This window comes from Euprymna scolopes, chromosome 8 (assembly GCF_053919585.1).
Source record: "Euprymna scolopes isolate OS-2025 chromosome 8, ASM5391958v1, whole genome shotgun sequence".
Classification (NCBI taxonomy): Eukaryota; Metazoa; Mollusca; class Cephalopoda; order Sepiida; family Sepiolidae; genus Euprymna; species Euprymna scolopes.
In genome coordinates this window covers 160983209-160999924 of record NC_136489.1, presented here as the reverse complement: position 1 = coordinate 160999924, position 16716 = coordinate 160983209, and the positions used below count along the sequence as shown (strand labels likewise).

At 34.2% G+C, this 16716-nt stretch overlaps 1 protein-coding gene across 1 annotated transcript in view; it reads right to left on the bottom strand.

Annotated features, from left to right (window-relative positions):
* LOC145283959 (histone acetyltransferase KAT7-like) overlaps nt 1–16507 on the bottom strand; it is an 82925-nt gene extending 66418 nt beyond the window's left edge. Inside the window, exon 1 of the mRNA XM_080133057.1 lies at nt 16272–16507. Coding sequence (XP_079989183.1) covers nt 16272–16292 — 21 coding nt within the window. The 5' untranslated portion in view covers nt 16293–16507. The remainder of the gene's footprint in view (nt 1–16271) is intronic.
* Between the last annotated feature and the right edge of the window lie 209 nt (nt 16508–16716).

Here is a 16716-nt window from a genome sequence, read left to right as displayed (position 1 = left end):
TTTGAATATAAGATATCTCACCTGTACAATTTACAAGCCGAAAATTATCCCAAACGAATGAATTTCCATATGTTCTATTATTTTGATCAGCATGAGTAGATCATGTTTGACGGTGTTATTATTTATCCTTTTCAACGTAAAATACTCCTGACAAATCCTACTAGTAATAAAATTTGATCCCCTCACAGTAGCGGTCCACAGACACAGAAAATACTACTCCAATAACTTCTTACCTCAGACCATTTGCCTTTCAAATTCCCTTCCTGCTCCATCGATTGTACTAACTTGCAAAAATTTAAATGTAATGTGAACAAACATCTTGCTGCACAACTCCTCACTTAAAATGCTCTGTATGAATCTGGTTACTATTTACAGTAAACAGCCTCTTCAGGATAATTCCATGTCAAAGCACCCATAAGTTTATGATTTTGAAACCCATTGTTCTCCAAATTTTGTTTTTAACTTTCATCACAGATGACATCATAAAAACTAAGAAATCCTAAAAAATTTAAGCATGTAATTCTCAGCAGTTTCCAATTTAGATCATTTTTAGGTTTCACGTAAATCATGCAAGACGTTGCCCTGGCAATATTTAAAAAATTACATTTTCTTGAATTTATTTTTCTTAACAGTTTGTTCAAGCTGGGAATGGGGCATCCTACCGAATGCCAAACATTCACCCGCTAACTTATATATTCCAACTAAGAAATCTTTTTAAAATTCTAACCGTCCTATTAAGTGCAAGTGTTTGTATCTCTCTTGCACGTGGTTCACCAGGTATATTTGCCAGGTACTTTTCCAAATTCTTTTTCATATGTCCAGTTGCTTCTATAATTACTGGAATGATAAAGATCTTCCTTAGATTCCAGTTTCTTTTTTCATGTCACATGCAAGATCTTGGTATTTCGTTATCTTTTGCCTCTCTGCTCTGTTTAATCCAGCATCATTGGGAGACGCTACCTTCTACTAAGGTTGCTTCTTTCTGATCCTCACAAAGAAGAAAACTGCTCCAATGAAACTAAACGTACAAAATGCACAGAAAATCACCTCTAAAAATTGTGAAATATGCAAGTGAGAGAAAGAAATCCTGACAACCAAATACACATTCCAAAAAGCACATAAAGAAGTAGTGAATTACACCAAAAAACACATTCACAATAATAACCCAACAAGCAAACAAAATGCACAACTACACCCTCCAGAAACCCGAAACATAACAAAAGAACTAAAAAAACATACTCAAAGAATTAAAATCCTTTTTATCTGAACAAAAAAATAAATTTTAACAGTTGCCCTGTCAAGAATACATTGACTGCCCCTCCTGCAGAGAGTAAAATTCCCTGAATGGGACCCCCTGTTGATCCTGGTGGTTGAGCAGATCATGTTTAAGGATAGGAGATGCAACACGCCACCTTGGTCCTTACTTGGGCTAAGACAGGCAGTTGGATAGGCCCGATCCAATCAATCGGTTGGTCATAACTAGCACTGAATCAGACAAACGCAAGAAAATACGCTCACCTTCCCCACATTAGACAATAAACTGATTTAGTAAGCAGTGGCTGAAGGGTCAATCAACTTGCTGAAGAATGGATAAAATGCAACTGGAAAACTAACATCATTGGGAACATTAACTTCTACTACAGTTGCTTCTTTCTACCTATCCCATATAACTATCTCAGATTTAACATTTTCAAGGTACATAGCTATAGCAATTGTATAGTCATAGTGGATGATGTACGACCTATTTCCAACTGGTCTTTCTTATATACTAGCATGGGTGCCCGGCATTGCCCATGTGTTTGGAGATGTAAAAGAAAAAAAAAAAGTGCTGGTAGGGAGGTAGGCTCGAACCCGAATCCTGGAGGTGAAGATAGAAAAGAAAGCGTGAAAAAAACCTTGAAATCTTACCACTCGGCCACGACGGGATAGAAATTGAAAAGCGTTTTAATTCAATGATTAAAAAAGTGAACTGACAAGTGCGTAAAGTTAATGAGGTCAAACATCACGCGACTTAACTTTGGCTGCAAGCCAGTTTTCCCCAAGATGTTGGGGAAAACTAGCTCCCCATAAAAGGGGAGTGTCCAAATGAATAGCAATTGTCTGATATAAGGGGTTTACCCCGCATTGATCAAAGCTGATTGTTTTTCTGGACCTCCTGGCACGACTGCCAGGTACAAGTCTTTGTTCGGAATCAGTTTCGCTTATATACGGAAAAGCCAAATAAACATGGGGAGACTAAGAAATACTGTGAAAATAGCGCGTAAAAGTTGCCCAAATAAAAGATACACACCACCCCCTTTCGTAAATCGTAGATATAATCTAGGTAGCATATAAAAAGTTCTAAGAAACAGACACGTTGGAACGGGAGAAAATTGTTATAATTTCAAAGATCGATGTCCCAGACGGCAAATATCGAAAAATTGACCAAAAAGATTAATTCTTTCACCATCAACTGGACCATTGTCTGCTAGGAGGGGGTCAATTTTTACCGCTGACATTTTTGCAAGTCAGTCAAGCCTCGGGTGAACAACATCACATAAAACAGGTTATTTTGAATGCCCGTGACATCACAATCACAGTGGATGCATCGATAAGACCGTTTGCTTCTTTTTCATCTCCTTTTCCTCTTGCGCATTACGGTTCGAGTTTGCCTACTATTCCTATTTTTTTTTTTTTTTTGCCCTTGCATGGGTACTCGCTATTTTGAGTTGTTTTAATTCATTTTTTTTTTTTAGGGCTTTGGTTGCTCAACCAACCCCCTTACACACACCTCGACACACCCGCGCAACTAAGTTAGTTTTAAAATAAGTTTTAGTAGTTTAAATAATATGCAACACATAGTTTCTGCTCTAGTGGTTCAACCAGGATGGATGAAATTTTCATGGTTGGATAAACTCAGTTACTAGAAGTGTTAATATGATCTAACAGTGTGTATTTGCTGTTCTAGCATATCGAAGGTAAATAAGCTCTGTTCTATATGCAACAAATGTGCCATACACACCGGCTTGCTCATCATTCACATTCAGAATTGTGTTCTCAAAACCTATTAATTACATCTCTCTCTTCGATTTGCTCTTACAAATTTTGCTAACTTCTATAATCACAATGACAATAACCATAAAAAGCATTTAATTCTCTGGTAAAATCTGTCTCATAAGCAAAACATATTGAGGTTTTTAGGCTCCAAAATGTGGATGAATTTTTCTTGAGATAAATCTGCAACTAGTGCTTATATACTATAACACTGTTTGCTATATTACGATACGAAAAGCAGATCAGCCATCTATAATATAAATCTCACCTGTCTGTTTAAATGTATGTATGTATGTTTGTATGACTGCCTAAAATTTTCAACAGGGGTGACGAATTTTCACGAGATCGGTATCGTTTTGAAGCTCGTCCCTTTTGGACGACAAATATCGAAAAATTGGCTAAAAACATCAATTCTTTCACCCTCAACTGGGCACTTTTCTACACAAATTTTCACCAATATTTTTGGAAGTCATCCCCTCTTTTCGACTGACTAGCCTTAATTTAAACCGTTGTCACTTCCGGTTTGGCGATGGGCGCAACAGCAAAGATGTCACGTTTTTTTCCTCTTTCGCGGTATGAGTTCGAGCCTGTGTGCCTACTACCACTTTTTTTTTCTTTTTGCTCAACACACACCTCCAGGCAACGCCAGGCACCGAGACCAGTATGTTATAATTAACAGTGTATCAGTAAGTAAAGATTGATGCTCACCTTCCACAAAAGTGTGTCACTTACGAAACGCATTCTTACACTTGAAAATCAATTATGACTAAGCAGAAAAGGGAATGATAAAACAATGGAATTTCATAGTTCTGTCACTATCTATACTGTATAGACACCTGCAGTTTTAGGCAAATCGAAAATTCTGATGAAATAAATCACTTTAGCTTCAAAACTGAATTGAGAAACAATACTGGGAATCAGAATTTGACAATTTACGCATTTGCCAAGTCAATCGGACTCGTTTTTCAGACGATGTAAATAGTTTGCATGATTATCTGTTTATACTGAGTCCGGGCATTCGATTATTCATTTCATTTACAGCAAATTTTCCAGATATTCAACAAAAACTGATCTACATTTAACCCAAAAACTTTTGCTTCTTTAGAAGAAAATTTGCATAGGTAAAATTCTAGAAAGCATGTATGAACACCAATCTATTTATCTGTTATATTCATAAACTTTGATCTTTTTCTGCCTTTCTGATTTTGCAAGATCTGCAGAGGAAACTCTGACCAAATTACTTCTAAATCGATCCATTTTGAAAATATAATAATATTGTTACTATTTTGACTTTTGTTTTTTTGTTTGGTTATCCGCAGCATTTTAAAATAATGAAAAACATGTTTAGCTTACAAGAGTTTAACTTTTCCAACTGAAAAACCGATGTGTTCCTCTAATCGAGCAGTTTCTAAAATATAATGTTGTTTCCTTTAGTTATCCTTAAGTGATTTAACTTAAAAAGACACAGGCAATAGAAATGTGATTCCATAATGGTGAAAATTTGAAAATATTCAATGATGATCCCCTTGCTGTTGAAATCCTTATTGGATAGAATATTACACTGTAATAGTACTTTGCTACCAAGATTTCGATGGAACACTGAAACATCTTTCATTGCATTTTATTTCTGACTAGCAGGGGTACCCGGCGTTTCCAGAGTGTGGAGAGGTGGTGTAGTAAGGATATTGAAAAAAAAACAAAAAAAATTTAGACGCAGTAGGCAACCTGAGTGGAGAGAAGTGTGGAGGAAAAAAAAAAAAAAAAAAAGTAGTAGGCAGGTTCGAACCTGTAACATGAAGGAGAAAAAGGTGAAAAAAAAACAAAAAAAAAAAGCCAACTGCTTATCCCCCACGCCCATCACGACATCACCGACGTTCGAAATAAGCTTAGTCATTGCAAGGAATATGATGACTTTACAAAAATGTTGATGCAAAAACTGACCCTTCCTTGAAAAAATAAAAAAAAAAAAAAAAAAAAAAACGGCCCAGTTGGTGGTCAAAGAATTAATCTTTTTTTGGTCAATTTTTGGATATTTATCGTCTGAGACACTTACCTTCCAAACGATACCAATTTTGTCAGTGTTCGTCACGTGTGTCAGAAAGTTTTTGGCAGACATTCTCACACACACACACACACACACACACACACTTTCGCTTTTATATATTAGATGACAACACACACAAAAGTGTATTCGTTTATCAAACCGAGACAATGATGGTTCACTACACTCGTGCATTATTGGCCCATGTCAACAAAATGACTTACTTCAGCGACATCTGTGTTGATCAATATAAAAATAATACCTTTATAAATTTATATCTTCATAAAGAGAACTTTAGGATTACTGTGTAATGGATTCTCTTAGCAACAATCTTTGGAAAATCTCCATGTGATGGAATAAATGGTTGAGTAAAACATACGGCAAAACAGTTGTTGTTTCAATGTTCCCGATACTGGATTATGAACGCATTCTAGAAGTCTGCTTGAAGATGTCTGCAATCAAGTTCTTTGATATTAATATGGAACTTATGGGGGGGGGGAGAAATGTTCTATTGGAATATCTGTAGTACAGCAGTGCAGGTTGCAATATGGCGCGTGGTTCAGTGGGGGAAGATGTGGCTGGTTACCTTTAATGCATCCAAAACCAAACTCCTATCCTTACATCATCAACGCTCTGATCCCCATCTGGCATCAATTGTGATGGATGGCACTCGTCTGGGTGAGGCCCCGTGTTTTGACAAGCTTCTGGGTTTGACCTTTACTCCTGATCTGAAATGGAACACGTACATCAAGTCTGTTGCCAAGGTCGCTGGAAAGATGGTGGGATCCTTCTACCGCTCCAGAAGATATCTCACTACGGATGCAATTCTCTATCTATATAAAAGCCAAGTACGTCCAAGGATGGAATACTGTTGCCATATCTGGGCAGGAGCTGCTAAAAACAGCATACCCTGCCTTGACAGAGTACAAAATAAACTTTGTGGCTTAGTGGGGGATGCCCTTTTCTTTACCCTGCAACCTCTCTCCCACAGAAGAGACGTTGCGAGCCTATCCTTGTTTTATCGTTATTTCCATGGCAGGTGCTCGTCTGAGCTCCAATCTCTGGTCCTCCCTCGCCAATCTTTCACGAAAAACACCCGTCTAGCTGAATCCACTGTGAAAAATTTCCCCCACTCTATATCTGTGCCTAAATCAAAACGCAGATTCCATGAACAAAGCTTCTTTCTTAGAACTGCACGCCTGTGGAACTCTGTTCCGTCTGCCTGCTTCCCTCCGGACTACAACTTGGTTGTGTTCAAGTCCAATGTTAACAAATTCCTAATGAACCGCCCCCTTAAGTAAACATATCAGCAAATCTCCTCACTAACGTAATGTACTTGCAATAACCCTTATCCCTGAGTGGCTTCCGGGCCTTAATAAGTGGTGATCACTGTGTAAAAAAAAAAAAAAAAAAAAAAAAAAAATATTCCTTGCTCCAATAAAAACTGCGGATTTCGTCTTGTATAAGAAAGGTTTTCAAAGTCTCCAAGGGCACAAACATCATTCCAGCAACGATTCTCTTTTGCTTTATTCAAGAGTAATTTCTTGTTAATCTTTTATGACCTGGTTGAACTAATTTGTTCAGTTGTAAATAAATGAACATAACAGTAAAAATAAAGTGGGAATTGATTTAAACACGCCTTGTACATATTAGTTCAGTATCTGGGTAGATGTCAGATACCTCCAGATTGCAACTGGCCATTGCTTACATTCAATATGCCACCATCTAAAATCAATAATGAATATTTTTTAATCATCTGCATCATAATTCAGGTACTAAAGAGTTAAACCATCTAGAAATTTAAATTTTTAACTTGCATCAGAGATGAACATCATAAAAATTTTTAAATCCTAAAAATTTAAGCAAATAAATTCAATTCAAGCGGATGCCAATTTAGAGCATTTTCCATTTTGCATAAATTGTGCAAAACATGATATAAGGGACTACTATCAGGGACATGAGTTGCATGGAAACAATGTAGGGAGTTGAGCAGCAAGATGTCTGTTTACATTACACTTGAACTTCTGGGGAAGCAGGAAACTGGAAGGGAATTCCAGACTTTAGCAGTCCTAAGGAAGAAACTATTAGAGTAGAAGGCGTTCTGGCATCTGGGAGATCTCTACTGTGTAGGGGTGGGATTTTGCTGTGTGTCTAGTTTGTCGGGGGTATTTATGTCGAGGGGGGTATTTACGTTGAGGGGGGTACAAGGGTTTGTAGTTCATCAGCACCTGCTATTAAAATACTTGCAAAACAAGCAGAGGAATACAACATTTCATCAATGGGACAGCAGTCGAAGCCTAGCTGATAGTACGGGACCTATTAGACGGGACCTATTAGATTGGCAACTCTCTTTTGAACCCTGTCCAGAAGTGAGAGACTAGTAGCAGATGCATCAGCCCAAATGTGACAAAAATACTCCATACATGGGCGAATAGTGGCCTGTAGAGGTACAGAATAATTTCAAGTGTATGTAAGTATCAGTTTGTTCAAGCTGGGGATGGGGCATCCTACCGGCTGCCAAACAGTCACCCACTATCTTATATATTCCAACCGAGAGATCTTTTCAAAGTTCTGAAGTGTAATTCTTTGAATTTCTCTTGCGCTTGGTTCACCAGGTATATTCGTCAGGTAGTTTTTGAAATTCTTTTCATGAGTCCAGTTGCTTCTATAATTACTGGAATGACTGGGTTTTTTTTCATGTCGTACATAAGACCTTGGTATGTTGTTATCTTTTCTCTCTCAACTCTTCAATCCAACATCAATGGAGACACTAACTTCTACTACGGTTGCTTTTCTCCTTATCCTATATAACTATGTCAGGTTTAATAGCTCCATTTTCAGGGTACGTAGCTATAGCAATTGCCTAATCATAGTGGATGTCGTACGATTTATTTCCAACTGTTCGTTCTAGTATATGCTCCCCGGACTTACTGGTGCATTCGATATTCAACTTTTTAGAGACCGTCTAGTGGAGATGTTTACACACACCATTGTGCCGCATTGTATAGTAGTTGTTTCCTAGCAGAACCTTACAGCTGGATGTCAGGTGGTTCACGCTCTCTACTTCTGCACTCGTTGTCATTGCTGAAACCACTCATCTTTTATAATCCTCTCCAGTTCAAGTAGAACAATCCTCTTTATAGCCAGTCTATAAAACCTTTATCTATATAATCCTAAGTGAATTCTTCCAGAAAACACTTGGCACACTGTTGGTGGATCCATTCTTCTAGTTTTTTTTTTTTTTACAATGAAAGTCCTTGGTGTATTTTTAGCAGCTCTTTTGGGGTTTTTTTCCATAGCAGAGTTGTTTTCTGATTCTGTCCCATTTCTAAGACAGTTTTGTTTAAAATGTTTGGCCAGTTTGGTGATGGAGAATGTTCTGCTGGTTCTAGTTTCATGATGATGATATACCATTCTTTTTTTTTTTTTATTTAACTTCAGTAAGTTTTAAGATATCAAGGGGCTCCCTCCTGGAGCTAACACTTGATTCTGTTATGATTTAAATTTATAACCGAGGGCTCTTTTAAGAACAGATGATGTTCCCTTTATGGCTGCTATCTGTATTTCATTACAGCTTGGTCTTCCAGGGATTGCTTCTAAGTATTTCTGAAGATTCTTTTTTATTAAGCCAGTTGCTCCTATCATAACCGGTATAATGTTTATTTCTTTCAGAGACCATGTCGTTTTTAGATCATTAAGTCTGGAACATGATGTGACCCTGTAAATTCACTTGGGCAATTTTTTTTATTTTAGTTTTTTTTTTTTTTTTTTACTAGAGGAATCCAAAAAATAGCATCAGATTTGCTCAGAAATTAAGCCTTCAATGTGATTCTATCAGATTTTGAAATTTTTAACTAGTGCCCCAATATGAGCTAAACAACAACAACAAAAAAAAAAAATGTGGCTGATATGTTACTGGAATTATTTCTTTTGGACATTCTTGCAGACACTATGCAGTACTTCTATAATAAAAATGGTAAAAATTATTGTTTTGTTAACTCAGATTCCATTTAAAGGTAAGTCGCTTTTCAAAGGATTCAGAAATACTCTATCAAGGGAAGCAACTAGTTTGGGTATGCAAGATGAAGTTTGTAAGACCATCTAAATTTATATAAAATTCATATTGAAATAAGTTTTTAAAAATAAGTTAAAAAGTGAAAAATAAAACAATCTCACAGTGATCAGATATTTACAATAAAAGTCGACTTCACAACAAAAAACAATATACAACTTCATATGTTATTATGAGAGTACTTGATATGGCATGGTTAGTTGTTCCCCATTCATTGAAATGAAATTCATCATCTGGATCCACATTGGTCTATTTTTCATCCAAAAACTTCTGCAATGCTTCTTTGCCAGGACATGTCTCACAACAGTGCATCTTGCATTCCCTGTTGGAAGAATCACAAAAATAGTTTTGAAATCAAATCCTTGTGATATCCCAAGAAGTTTCACATTCTGATGTATGCTACACACATAAACAGATTAGATACTTGTAGACTCAGTTAAAACACATCGTTTTGGATGCAACTGAGAAAATTTAAAAAAACCCACTTTGACATTGGGATATTTCTGCGGCAGAAAATTCATGCAGGTTACATAGTTTTGAACGCTTTTGTTTACGAACACCCTTTGCAATACTAACACAGTCAATTTCGCCTGGCATTTGAAAGCTGTATTCATCATTTTCATACATGTGTACCAACAGTTCTACCATTTCTGGAGAGAGTCCCCCCCCCCTTTTTAAGGGCAGGCTTTGAAAGAATACCAGTCACCTTCTTCCATTCTTTGATAGTTTGAACAACATACTCAGACACCTTGAAGAATTAGGAACAATATTCATGAACTACAAATCAGAAGCAAGTGTCATGATTTTGATTTGATTGAGGGTCAAGGTTTTTTTCAATTTCTTCAGACTATGCAATCAATCCAATTCTAATGCTTTCTCTTTGATTTCTTTTTCAAAACAAACCAATTCTGACATTATAAACTTTGTATATAGTCAACATGTCACTTTTGAGTGTTCCAATCACTGATCTTAATTTTCTTTTTACATTGTGAACATGACAGGAGCAGCACCTTCAAATGACAGAAGATTTTAGACTAATACTCGATTTTTGGAGGTGGATAGGGGTAGAGGTGGGTGCAAAAGTTCTGTAAATATATTGCATTGTTGTCTGCATCCATCTTGTCTGCATCATTGATCAGTCTCATATCTTTTTCACAGGCAACAAAAACAAAAAAAACATGTCCTGACGTTACATTTTTTTTTTTCAAACTTTCTGACTACTTCTAGGATTTGCCAATGCTGAGGAATGGCAAAATAAAATCATAAAAAAAAAAACAAACAAATAACATTTTATATTTTTTATAGTAATTACTAAAGTTTGTCAGTGTTTTTACTTAACAAAAATATTTTAAGTTTTAAACATTTTTCAAAACCCTTTAAATCAACTGCATTCTTTTAAAGGTCACCTAGTAAATTCAATTCATGCAAAGTTTCATTGTGTTTCTGTTATTTTTGTACATAAGTAAAATACATTTACATCATATTTTAATGTTATTTTATTATCTACAGATTGTTTTTTTTACTATTTGTTTAAAAAGAATATTTTATTTTATACATTATTGCTTATACCAGTGAGTATAAGCAATGAAAAATTAAGTTAAAAAAGAAAAGAATCGTTATTGCTATAAGAAATTAGGCCAAAACTTTTCTGATTCTGGATAATTGTTCCAACACTAATCTAGATATTGACAGAACAACTTGTTGCATATGGGATATGGCAGGTATATTAACACTTCTAGTAAGAGGATCAATTCAATCATGAAATTTCATCCATTCTGGTTAAACTATTAGAGCAGAAAATGTGTGTTGCTTATGGGAAAAATATTGTAAAAGAATGAAATTTTATCTAATGTAATAAACAAGTTGCATTCAACACTATTATATATTTTAATTAGGTATAGATAGTGGTTTTCATTGAAAATTATTTTAGGGTTCCTACAGTCTATTATGATGCACTAATTCAGGTCCTCTGCATATTAGACATATTTTACTGTAAATAAACTAACCAACTAATGCAGGCATAAAAAACAAAGAAACATTTTGTCATCTTCTATCTATATATACAAAAGACAAAATGTGTGTGCACATTTTTTGTATGTCCGGTAAAGGCTTTTTTTTTGGGGGGGGGGCTCCATGGGCTTACGTTTTAGAACATTTTATATACTGTGGAGATAGTAATATCTACAATTTGCGAACGCGCGTCGCGTCTAGATTTATTTACATCGACTTTTACAAAATCCTTGCTATTTCAGCTCCCCTTGTGTGTGTTCGACAACTAATCTAAAGCAAAGACAGCGTTCCTGGCTTTCGTGCCAGGAACATCCAGAAAGCAATAAAGCTCTGATCAATGCAGGGAAAACAAATCCCTTATATCAGACAATTGCTATTCAATTTAAACAATCCCCTTTTTATGAGGAGCTGCCCTCCCCCAACATCTTGGGGAAACAAAACCAGACAAAGTTGGGTAAACAAACCCAAACAAGAGGTAGAATATGCAGAGGTACAGGATACTTTCAGGCATAAGTAACTTTCTAGCACGGTAAAGAGAGTTTACCTTCTTCGCAGCAGCCTTGGCAATGCTCTTGATGTATCTGTTCCAACTGTGAACGTTAATCCTAGGAGTTTGAAGGAAGTACTTTCAGGTAATGTATCTTTAGCTATTTGTGGTTGAAAAGGTTTCTTGTAATTGTTGAAGGAAACAACACTGTGAACATAACAACAATGTTTCAGCCGATGTAATCCGTAAGATGAGAATACTAGGCTGAAGAAATAAAATCATCAAACTTATCGAATATTTCCTTCTTTTCTAGACTGCTAGCTTAAAGAAATTCTGTTTATCATTCTTCAGTAAGTTTTAAGGAATCAAGAGGCTCCTGGAGCTAACACTTGATGCAATTATGATTTAAATTTATATCCGAGGGCTCTTTTAAGAATAGATACTTTTCCCTTTATGGCTGCTATTTGCATTTCATTACAGCTTGGTCTTCCGGGGATTGTTTCTAAGTATTTATTAAGATTCTTTTTTATTAAGCCAGTTGCTCCTATCACAACCGGTATAATCTTTCAGAGACCATGTCGTTTTTAGATCATTTTTTAGGTCCTGATATTTTATCTTTTACCATTCAGCTCTATTAAGGGCAAAATCATTTGGGACTGTGACATTTGTTTAGGAGCACACGTGAACCAATAATTCTTGAATTTGGTCAATAAACTTTTCTATCTCTAAATTTAATTTAAATGTTTTAATATGACTTTGAACATTTAAGTTTTGTACATAAACATCTTTAACATATTTTTCATTATTATCTACATGAAATATAGACATTTATTGCAGTAAAAACGACATTAAAAGTACAAACTTATATACAAAATAGAACTTCTGATTTCTAACATACTAAGCGGGTTGATGCGAAAATATTGACCAGGTTAACTAATTTTGAAAAATTACAAAAGAACATCTCATTAATTCACTGTTTGTTCATATTGTTTTCTAATTCAATGACCGTTTTCATTTTATAAAAAAAAAAAAAAAAAAAAATTGCTTAATTGGATCAAGTAGTTTGTTTTTTAACATAGGAAAATCAAATTTTAATGAGATTGATCGCATTGCAGCCATCTTGGCTATTTCCATGGATGAGAAGAGGGGTGTCAGAGGAGATAACTCCATCACCATTTAATCTTTTCAAATTGACAAACTTTATTTTGAAATATGAGCAGAAAGAACAGCTAGATAAATATTTTAGGGGTTTTTTTTTTTCACTTATTTTACAGTTTCTCTGTCCTTTGTTAATTCCCTTTTCGTTTAAAGGCACTCCCTTCCTCATCCATGGAAATAGCCAAGATGGCTGCGATGCAATCGATCTCATTAAAATTTGATTTTCCTATGCAAAAAAAAAAAAAAAAAAAAAAAAAAAAAAAAAAAACTACTTGATCAAATTAAGCGATTTTTTTTTTAATAAGAACTTTATTCCGCAACGGGTACATACAATATAGTTATTTTTCAATACCTTCGTTTTTTAATGTCTGGTAAACTGCACAATAGGTATCTCCAGGGCAGTGTGTAAAACGTCAGCATTATACACATTAACAGCAACGTTATCATTTTGTATGTTTGTGTCAATTTCTATGAATGGGCATTCGCGTTATAATGGTTACTGGAAGTAACTTTTTTTTTTACTATGGATAAAAACAATATAAGACTTACCTTTTGTAAAACAAATAAATTTTTATTAATGAACTACACAGACGAGAGTTAAAATAAAATTAATTTCAACGTCTTCTGTTGACACATGTATCTAAAGATAATGTTGCTTACAGGCCTCCGTACTTTTTTGAAGAAAAGTGCAAAAAAATAAGTATCACCCTCTATCAATATAAATAATAAAATCAAAACAATTTTTTTAGGCTGATTTTGGATTTGCAATTTTTATTATCTCGATAGTTTTATATTCTTTTATATGAATATATTTTTTTATTATTGGAAACCTGTTACTAAAAATATTTGTTTAATATATTTATATAAAATATATATCGTGTAATATTTGAATTTAATATCATTTAAAGTTTTTTAAAAAAATTATTTTTTTTAATTGTTTTTTGTTGTAATTCAAATATTACTGAGAAAAAATTATCAAGAAAGAGTGGGGGTTTTAATATAATAATATTGATTTTATGTTCAATTTTATTTACAACTTTAAGTGAAATAAATAACGGGATTTTATGCATATATAAAAATAACTATATTTTAATTATTTCATCTTTTCAGCTTAAAAAAAATGTTGAAATTTTTATCGATCTGCATTTATTTTGTTTAGTTTTCGTAACATGAAATATAGGGAGGGGTGTAGAAACCCTAAAAAAAAAATTTCCTCTAATATATTTAACGAAACCTACTTTTATTATGTAAGTTTATTTAATAATGAATAAATATCGAAAATTTCAGGAAGAAATGATTATTATTTGATTTTTGCTAGATTTTTAAAACATGAGTATGTCTGCAGCTTAATAAACGTCACTACATAGGAACGTTGTTTTTTAAAGCGTTGATAATGTAAACACGATTTTTGTCTCGCACTTTCATTATTTTTGTATGCTGTAAAAATTTTTCCGAAATTAGCAATTTATTTGACGCTTCTTTTAAACGGTAAAAAGTTAGGATGATAACATTAAATTACAGTTATATCGTATTACATATAGGGTGATTAAAACTGTGGCTAGGATAATAATATTAAATTAATTTACAGTTACATCGTGTTACATATTGGGGGGGGGGGTAAACTGTGGCGCGCGTTGGAGGTACCTACTGCACAAACACCAAAATAACTTCCAAGTTCCAAAACAGTAAACAAAAGTTAACCATTTTAAGAGATTTAAAACAAAACACAAAAAACCGCGCCACTGGCGCATCAACAAAGCCACCCAAGGCAACAAAAGTGTTTTTAAAAATATATACAGATATAAAACTGCCATTTTAACTTTGTTGTTTATGAAGGGATATACTGAGCAGTCTATTTCTTAAAGTTTTATTTTGAAGTTTAATCTTTTTCTTTTATTTAAAAAAAAAACAGAAGAAAAATGTAAACAGAATTAGACAAATATTTTGAAATGATTGTGAGACGCCGGACGTCATAACGTAATTATCTCCCTTGACAGTTCGTATGTTTTTTTTTTGTTTTGTTTTGTTGTTTTTTTTTAATCTATTTTTAATATTTGCAAATCAAATAAATTAATAAAATGTGGATTTAAAAAAAATAATATGAAACAACGATTTGATAATTAAATGATTATTACAGCATTAAAAAAAATAATTTTAATGTAGAAAAATCAAAATTTATAAACAGATCTTTAATAAGTTAACAAATACACATGCGTGTTATGGTTATGGTACCTATGCAGAATCTACGGACCGTTCAATTTTTTTTTTTTTAATATATATATAGACTTTTTAAGTTAAATTCAACTTTTGTTTATTAAATTGTTAGGTGAAAGTACAGAATCGTTACAAAATGCCTTCCCCCTCTCTATATTATGAATAGGTTTCTAAATAATAACGTCATTATTTCAGCACGGTCAGTATTCTGTAGGATTACACTAGTTTTATATTCATTTTTTTGCTTGTTTGTTTTGGGATATGTCGCCAGCCAGTGGGCAGTCAGCGCAGATCACAATCAAATGTCAACACAATGTCTTATATTGTTTTTATACATTGCCTACTAGGACCAGATTTTTAAGGCGGTTGTGAGGAGTTTGAAAAGACGTTTAGAGGTTTATGAAAATTGGATAGGCACGGAAATAAAAGGTAGAAAGAGCCGTGGAAGATAAATTTCGAAATCGTCAGTGAGGGAGACGCAAACATCTTGCTCAAGTATGCCCGAGGCATTTTAGTATTTTGTCTGTTAAACAGAAAAATTAAACTTAGGAGGATACGCCAATTCCTTTTTAATTCTTTTGTAACCAAAACGCAATTAATTATTGTCAATTACTAAGCTTAAATTCCGTTGTTTTTTTGTTAATATCCTGTGTTGCAAGGGGATCCATTTTTAAAATGGATCGAGAGTTGATCTAGTTAAACAAAAATATCAAAACGGGAGAAAGTTTGAAAGTTTCTGATATAAAATCGAATGATCGAGGAGTCGGGTTCAAAGACTAGATACATTTTACATGGTAGTAATTTTCGTAGAATAATTATGGTTATACTTAGGGATCAGATTTGTAGAGGGGATAATATAAATAAATACGATCAGTGAATAATTACATAGGATGGTCAGTAAGTGGGGGGTCATTTTATAACGGGGTCCATATTATAAAATGATCCCCCATGTTTTGCAAAATGACTAGCGAGGGAATAAAGCGTGTCACTTCAGAGGGATGGGACGCTTAGCCTAAATGTGCGATCAAAAACGAAGGAAAATAGGACATAGAATTGCGGAAAATGAAAATTGGTTTGTCGAAAACAAAAATAATGTACAAATATCAATTTATAATTCATTAAACGACATTAATATTGTAGGAGCGCCTTTTTTTTTTCCCGGCATACAACAATAATGGTTGCTTATAGGGTGAGGTGAGGGGGATCCCTGTTTGCTGGAGTAGGGGGAAAAAGAGAGTATAAATACGTCGACTTACAATGGCTTTTCTCTTGGGCATAGCTCCGAATTTCGCCGTCAAACCCTATAGATCGTTAATAATTCGTACTGGGTTAATGTTAGATGTATGAATCCATCGACATGATCACGCAACAAGTTTTGAGCTTTAAACGAACAAGAAGAACTTAGTGGCGGAATTTTAGGTTTGCATACAGCGCCATCTGGGCACGCCGGAAGTGGAAGGGAGCAGCCATTATGTGATACATCGCACAAAATGTAAACATGGCGCAGGGAGCTATTATTGTTATTGTTTTCAAATTTATCAACCTTTTAGAAACGTAATGTCGCATATTTCTATTGACTTAATATTTATTAATTAAATATTTCAGATGAACATTTATCAAAAGACTATTAAGACGCTCTAAGGTTGCTCAGGACATGAATAATAAAATAAAATAAAGTGAAACATCTTTAATGATTTCTTT